General features: G+C 40.0%; 1 protein-coding gene across 2 annotated transcripts in view; it reads left to right on the forward strand.

Moving 5' to 3' along the window:
* Positions 1-8,286, forward strand: part of LOC126397485 (cadherin-18) — a 260,496-nt gene extending 252,210 nt beyond the window's left edge. For both annotated transcript variants that reach the window (XM_050056324.1, XM_050056323.1), the window contains exon 12: positions 7,475-8,286. In XM_050056324.1, coding sequence (XP_049912281.1) covers positions 7,475-7,980 — 506 coding nt within the window. In that variant the 3' untranslated portion in view covers positions 7,981-8,286. The remainder of the gene's footprint in view (positions 1-7,474) is intronic.
* Positions 8,287-8,643: the final 357 nt, after the last annotated feature.

Below are 8,643 nucleotides of genomic sequence, written 5' to 3' on the forward strand. Positions count from 1 at the left end.
GATGTGTGTAGTTCTTTATAGATGTAGCCTCTTAATTTGGCTGTCAAAGTACACCAGATTGAAGGCTTTTGATATATAATTGACAAAAATTTCTGACCCCCCCACGTGCACCACGACTAAATGACCTCGGTATTTCAAAAATCCTGCGTATGGCCCTGACAACAGTACATATTTAACCACTTATTTTTTGACATTATAGGGGAAGCTGAGCTTCCCTTGCAGTCTTAGAGCAATCGCCACTGTACTTCTAACTTTTGCCAGACATAACCTTTAGCAAGAATAGGTAAGTTGGGTGATTTTTCAACTTCCTAGATGAGATTTTTATAAATTGTAAACATATTGAATTTCTACCATTTACACAACACAATGTGAGCCAGACCACCTCCAGAGTGGTGTACTGTCAAACAAGTCCAAAAATGCCTCCAAAAATCTTATCATAAAATAACATATTATTTAACTTGAGCTACAGTATGTGCCCGTACTTGCCAAGAAATTGTTGATATCTACCTCCTTGTTCCCATAAAACCTCGAGATGGCTCTTCAAGTTCATTTTGGTCAACAATACTGTTTAAACACAACTGCTCAAGGCTGAGCAAAGAATGAAAAGTGCCAAGTTGGTTTTATAAATGCACTATAAAGTTGAGTGGTTGACAGACAAAAGTGGTAAAACCGTTGTTTATATCACTTACATAGACACGAGTTGCATTTTTAATTCTTGCTTGTCACTGTGATTTGTTTGTGTGTGATTGTTTTTAGTCTGTCTGATTAATGTCCATGTTTTATCTCCGAGCCCTCTAATAAGCCATCCTAATTAGGCCTGCAGCAAACCAGAAAGGGATACAAACTATCTCTCATCTGACTCAGTTGATAATGGTGAGCTTTGAGGTGTTCTTTTTCAGTAAAACCTCCTCCCACCCCTCCATTTACCAGCCCTCAATTATTGTCATTCCCACTTCCCAAACTAAATAAAGTATTATAGAATCACAGACAGAAATTACTTTTAAAAGCCAAGAAAAAAACAATTAAAGTATATGTATTACCACTTAAACTATGTATCATATTATGCAGAAAGTGAAAAAAGCAGGTGCAGTAAAGGTATACTGTACTACAGATGCAATGGAAATTTTATTTAGCCTGCATGAACCAAATTATGCAGCAGTTCAAAAACATAAAATATAAAATTCATATGCTTCCAAGTGAGCTGGTACAAGCTCCACCACTGGCTTCATTACAGTTGCTATAGCTGAAAAATGTGTTATGATTTCAATTTTGCAGAGCACACAATTTAGAGAATGCAATAGCAGGGGAGGAAGGCCAGGTCCTTTACAAAAGTGCTGTGAGTTTGACTTGGATGGAGGAACTTTGTAGCTTTTACTTCATGGTCAAACCCATTGTTCATGATTTCTTGTGCTCATCATTCAGTCATAGCTATTTCCCAAGACTGGCTGGATGCTACAACTCAGTGAGTTGCTCAAAGTTGTTGTCGATGTAGCTGATTTTCTGACTTATTTTTTCAGACCTTGTGGCCGCAGTTTCCATTAAAATATGATAATATCTCAGTTGGAGTTATAAATCTCTGGCTTCTGCAGTTATAAGAACTGGCTTCGGCAGTGCCGATAGCTACTTTGTTTGAATCACCAATAGCACTAGCCATGCCAGCATTGTGTAGGCATGCTGGTTAAATTGTTTTGTAAGTGGTAAATGGACTGCACTTTGTCTAGTCTTCTGACCACTAAGCGATTTTTTACACTACGTCACATTCACCCATTCACACACTGGTGGCTGAGGCTACCATACATAGTGCCACCTGCTACTCAGTAACCATTCAATCACACTCACACAACAATGGAACAGCCATTGAGAGCAATTTGGGGTTCAGTATCTTGCCCAAGGATACTTCGACATGTGGATCGGACAAGCCAGGGATCAAACCACCGATCTTCCGATTAGTGGACAACTCGCTCCACCTCTGAGCTACAGTTGCCCCAGGATAGTCTGTGAGTCAGTGCCATAAAAGGTCTGGTAGGCAAACTGTCAACATTATCAAATAAACAAAACACTTTAAAAAAGCTGTTTCAAATTGACTGTTCACACTTAAAAATGTAGGGAAATGTTGAAGAAGTGCTTTGCTGTTATTATATTTCAAAGACATCAGAAAACAACACAAACAGTAGACTTAAAATATTTGCAATTGTGATCTTTTTAGTGTTTTTCCCTTTAACATATCCTCAGTGGTTCATATTGTAGCTTGTGAAAAAGCACATACAACGGTTGGTACATAAAGTCACACACTTAACACAAAGTTATGTAGATGGGTTGAGGCAAGTAGAGTTACGCAAGTTAGGTTTAGGAAAAGAAACATGGTAAAGACATATCTTGCTTGGTTTCACACGGTCACGAACATCTGTCTCCTGGGGGAAAGTCCTGTGTTGTTTGACCCATCCACTACCCCAACCTACCTCCTTACCCGGACTCTCAGTCTTTACATACTGCTTCCTTCTTTACTCCTGTCAGCACATTGGTCACGATTGTAGCCTTCCCAATAACATGGGTTATACAGTAGTTACTCTATATATGAATTGTGGTGCATTATTTTTTGTAGCTGTACATGTGAGCAGTGCATGAGAAGACTAGTCTACTTTTGTTCGATAAGTTTTACTGTCTGTAAGCTGAGATGTCTTCCCTAAGAAGTTACAAGGAATGGCCTCTTATCTGGATTAGAGACATTATTTTATGACACAGTCCCTCTAGTCTCCCAGTGTAATCTTCCATAACCCTGAAGAATGCAGCATAAATGAGACTTTGCGATTGCTCCTGCTGCAGCAAATGTATATCTGTAGACTTGGGTAATGCTCCCGGGTGACATAAGTGGTGTACTGAGCAACAGCTAGACCTGGACTGGCCTTGGCTAGGCAAATGAAATGACCTGAATGGACCATTGAGGGAGCATTAATGTAGAGAGTGTAATACAATATAGTGTGTACAGTGGATAGGAAAATACAACAAATACAAGTAGATCATGAACTGTGGAAAGTGCAGTCTGGAAGGTGCATTAACCGAGTCATTATATTCCGGCTGTTTACCTCTAAACCACAGTGAGATCTTATACTGTAGATAGAGAGTGGGAAGTGACCAAAATTGTAGTAGCTCCAAAATACACATTGTGCAGTAAATGAAAAAAAAAAAACTAAATTCTTTATTTCCTAGTTCTGCTCATAGTGATTGACCCAGCTCACCCCACATTCTCTCACATCTTTGCATTGTGTAATTGGCTGCTTTAAACAAGTTGAGTGATAAGCACTGTCCCACACAAATTGCATTTTTTCACCCTTTCTAACCCCACTTGGGCAGCAGCAGTGCACCAGGTGGAGTAAAGTCAATTTTTCATGGATTAAGCACATGCAGGTTGGGGACATTTCATTAAAATGCAGGTAAGGAACTGCACAACAATTAAATATGTGTAGAGAGATGAATCTGTGCATCATTTCATAGTCATAAGGTGTCTTAGGGTGCAGTCAAACGCATTTTAGTCTATAATGGAAAAGTTTACTTTGTTGCACTCTACATTAGTTTCACATTATCCAACTGCAACTCAGTTAAGGCTTGAAGAAAATGTCCCATGGCCTCACAAGCAGTTCAGTTACTAGACTAAGTTTTAGTCACCCATTATCCTGCCATGCTAAAAGTTTGATTCTAGACCCTGCAGTTAAAAATATGGAGAAGAAATAGCCATGGGAGTAAGAATCCAAACTAAGTTAATTCATTTTATTAGTTTAGGCTTGCCTAAACTTCCTGCCTTGGGGCCTCGGGTCCACCTTATTAACTTTGCTACTTGGTTTGAGGTAACTTGATTAATTGTACATTTCTTGGGGAAAATATGCAAAAATAAAATCAGTATAAACTAGAAGAGAACATGGAGAGTTAAGTCCCCTGCCTAGGCCAAATGCCCTATCTTGCAATGTTAAAAAAAGTGAAAAATTATTCATGTATCCGCTCCGTGATACACTCCAAAATTTAATGGGTTCTTCCTTGCCCCATGCTGCACCCGTCCCGCCAAGTTTCATGAAAATCAGGCCAGGGGTTTTTCCATAATCCTGCTGACAGCCAAACCACCAAACTGAACCGAAAATATTACCTACTTGGCTGAGGTAATGACAAGCATTAAGATGCGTTACCTGTGCACCTGTCTTGTATGGAAGTCCACTGTCAAAATCTTGAGACCTTGCCCTTTTAGTGTTCAGGTCAAGTTTTGCCTTGCATTCAAATGCAAGAGTATGCATTGGTGGGGTTGGAATGTTTCGATGCTAGCAAGATGATAAATATGGCCTTGGACAACATTTCCTCATACAAAAGTTTGTATGATGTCCCATGAAAATGCACACACAACAGTTCATATGATATCCTCAGATTTGTGCCCCATAAATGATGTTATGTACTCAACATAAAGTTACCTACTTAACTTCAGGTTAATTTTAGGTACATCGTAGCCATGTTTCTCTTTCCTAAACTAATAAAAGAAACTACCTGCCTAAACCTAAACTCTGTAACTTTAAGTTCACTCGAGGTTCACACAGTTGCAACACCCGTCTCCTTGGTGAAAGTCCCGTGATTTATGACCCATCCACCCATCTCAACCTACTTCCTTAATGACCTGCTTCCTTTTTTTCTCCCAACAGTGCATTGGTCACAGGAACTAAGCCTTCCCAAACAAGTGGGTTATACACAAATTACTGGCTCATGATTGTGTATGATATGTACGAATTTTGATGTATTACTTTTTGTTGGAAAACATAGGAACACTGCACACGAGAACAGCCTGTCTTAAACCCCAATCAAACAGAGAGTGTTTTGCAGATTTCAAAACAGGCGTTTTTTTTAAATTGAAAGCCACTGGTAAAACAAACAAACAAACGAAAAAAAAAAAAATGCTTGCTGCGCCTTTTATTGTTAACAGGCAACCACCCCATCACATCCTTACACTAACCTTCTTGTGTAATCAATCTACTGTTGTTGTTTGGGTTTTTTTTATTGGAATTAGTAGCTAGTTTCTAAAATGTTCAGGCAGAGGGGACTTGCCTGAACATTTCAGGCTCAACCAGAGCTAAACTCTGGTTGAGCCTGAGAAGCTGTCAGCAAATAATTTGTTGGGTGCAGGGAAACAGAGATCTGTGAGGGTACATGAGACCCTAAAAAGGAGGGTGGGTGTACCACCAGTTGGTCCAGGAACTTCGCCTCCATGGTGGCTGTTTCCAGGCATATCTTGGGATGACTCAGGGGCAGTTTGACAACCTGCCGTCTCTTGTCGAGCCATAGAGCTCTGGGTATCCACCAGTTTCTTCTCCATTATTTACCAACTGTAAATGTTTTGTGGTGACCACCACAGAAGGCCCGCCTATCAAATTATCTGATTGCATGTGCTCTGGCCAAAACACCAGGCGTCCAGAGTGCAGAAACGTAAATCGCATTGCAATGCAAAAATCGCTAACGCAAAAAGCTTAATTCTTATTTAAAACAATTACAAAAAGCCGTCTTTATCTGCAAAAACGCTTTCTGTGTGATGAGGCCCTTAGAATGCAAGTTGAAAGTGTAACACTCCCTGAAAATCTTGCTTTGCTTTTATCTATCATTGCAGCGACTGCAAGGTTATATTGTGGCAAAAGATGAGACAGTTTTTTTTGTTTTGTTTTTTTTACAGCAGTCCTGCGTTGGCAGCTCTGCTGTATCAATGCAGTGGCCTCATTCAAATAAATGTGAACACAGTGTTTTACTTTGCAGTAGTAGGGGACTATATTTATTTTTTTGTTATAGAGGCTCTCTGACCAGGTAATCTGTCCATGATTACTCCCATAAAAGGGTAATTTCTTGTACTGTCTTTGGTTTAGGTTCTCAGTTGTGACAAAACCTAGAAGAGGTCTGGCATTTTCAGTCTGTTTTGGTCCACTTATTCAATCCCCCCACTGCTGGAATGGGATTATATTCACCTGCCCAAGTGAACTGAAAGAGTAAAGGCTCCGCTGTTTGACTAAGCAGCTCAAGCTTGGTGTCGACGCACCTTTACTCCAAGTCTACTCTGAGGCTTAAATCTTCTCTTTGAAAATCACTTTATAGTCTGTCTACAGCATGCCATAGTCACCACAATATGAATACAAAAATGTATTGCTTCAGTAAATACAGTAGATTAGCCAAATGCATCGTTGCATCCTTGACATTATGAAAGCTGAAACCTCTACCTCCTCATAATCCAGCAGCACCAACACCTCCCCATCCCTCTGCTGAGCTCTCACCTTGTACGTGTTAAAATTGAAAACTGATTTAACGCTGTGGTGTGTTGCTGGTTAGATAAATATAGCATTAAATAGTTTGATGTGGAACGCCAAGATGCTAAAAACATATATAATATATATATATATTGCCTTTTAAAATAGGGATTATTCATCAGAGGGATTCTTTTTTTGTTCCTTTGAACCTTTATGTTTTTCCTCCTGCTAATGTTCAACAAAATCCGATTGTGAAGTAAGGATGCCTCTGCAGAAACACTGATCCAGCCCGCTCGTCTCTGTTAATGTAACATAATGAACTCCTTTTAGATATTGCACTGCTGTACAAATGTACTTCCCTCGCTTACGCCATTTTATTAAATAGATGTTAGTGTTAACATCTTGCAGCAAGGTCATCATTAACCCGAAGAAGTATAACTCTCATTAGTTGTACTGTAGGAACAAGTTCCAAGCTGTAGCATGTCATCAAATATTACCCGGCTTCATGACTTCATTAACAGTTGGAGAGGATACACTGTGAGCTACATATCTGCAGAGACATGCTATAGTTTCTTTAAAGTGGCAAAACTGGCTTATTATTTCTATCACTGGCCTCAGCTACAACTAAAAGATGATTCCATGAGACATACCTCCATATGCTGACACGTTTGCTTTGTATTTACAAGCTGTTTTGCATATTGACTGGTTATGAGATCAGATTTGTTCCACAGATGATGATAATGTGTATATTGTCATCATCTCAACAGCTTGCATTCAAAGTAGCATCACAGCCAACGCTAATGTTGACGTAATGTGTATTATTGATTTACAACTCTTCAACGCTTGGCTAGTTTTAGTGCCCTGATGGAAAATCAGATAAATATGCACATAAAATCAGCTTGTGTTCATTTGGTTGGCTGTTAAGGAAAACATGACTGAGCACTGTAACCACATTCAGCTGTTCTGTGTTATGGGAGATCGTTCTGCTCTGCGGTTTGTCAATTTAATTGTCAAGAATAGCAATTGTCTTCCTGTCTGACTTTTGTCTACAACTATCAAGATTGTCAGTTTATTGTATGAAGTTATGTTCCAGAATTATACTTGTTTTTCATTGTAGCATATGGTTTACTTATTTTGTGTTTTGAAGCGTATTATCCTCAGCACTTCTTTTTTTTTTTAAATGCAAGCATTGATGCAACTTGTCTACTGTCTTTCAGCCATCGTGGTTCTCTTCATTACACTGAGGCGAAGCAAGAAGGAGCCCCTTATCATCTCCGAAGAGGATATCCGCGAGAACGTGGTCACCTACGACGACGAAGGCGGAGGGGAGGAGGACACAGAGGCCTTCGACATCATCGCCCTCCGTAACCCAGCTGCTGCTGAAGAGCTGAAGTTCCGACGGGACGTTCGCCCGGAGGCAAGAAAACACTGCGGCGCACACCGCGGACGCCGAAGCCCATCAGTGGAGCTGGACGAGGTGGATGTGCATGAGTTCATCAAGCAGAGACTGGTGGAAGCCGACATGGACACCAGCGTGCCACCCTACGACTCCCTCCAGACCTACGCGTATGAGGGCCAGGGCTCACCCACAGGATCCATCAGCCCTTTAGACACTCCCGGCACGCAATCAGAGCAGGATTATAACTACCTGGAGGAATGGGGGCCTGAGTTCCAGAAACTGGCAGAACTCTACGGAGAGGCAGATTCAGATGTGACGACCTAGTCTGTGATTTCACCCCTGTCCAAACCAAATCTGTTTGAAATCCGTTTTTCAAATTTTCAGTGAACAATATAAACAGAGATGCTTTCAAAACTGTTCCCGGTGGTTTACAACTCCAACTGTTGAACTAAAAAGACTGCTCTATTTTTTTTTTCTTTTCATTTTGTCGCTTTGGATCATGGGTCGTACATCTGGAAGTATTGAATCAGATTTTAAGATGGAAGAACAACAACATGGGGAATAAGGAAAATGATATTTTCCTTGGTGTATATTTTTTATTGCTCAATAAAGTCCTGAAATCCATATGAGTGGATATGTGAAAAAAAAAATTGTACATTTGTCTTCTTCCTGCAGGAGTGGATATACAGTACAGCATGCAGTTAAGATTATCTTGGTGGGAGGCATTACCACAATGTGCTCATGATTCACCAAGCAGAGGATGATGCTGATCCAGCCATATGCACAATAATGACACCTCCAGTCTTGCAATAGGCTATGTTTTGTGTCATTTCTTCCATGTTGCTATTATTTATGAAACACTGATTGAAATCAACAATATTTGTTAACATATGTGCATTTTCCAAGCAAATTTGATATTAACTCAGAGTGGGATAATGGAGGTTACACAGAATGACTTATAAATATAACTCTAAGTGGATAATGATA

Source organism: Epinephelus moara, chromosome 11 (assembly GCF_006386435.1).
Source record: "Epinephelus moara isolate mb chromosome 11, YSFRI_EMoa_1.0, whole genome shotgun sequence".
Classification (NCBI taxonomy): Eukaryota; Metazoa; Chordata; class Actinopteri; order Perciformes; family Serranidae; genus Epinephelus; species Epinephelus moara.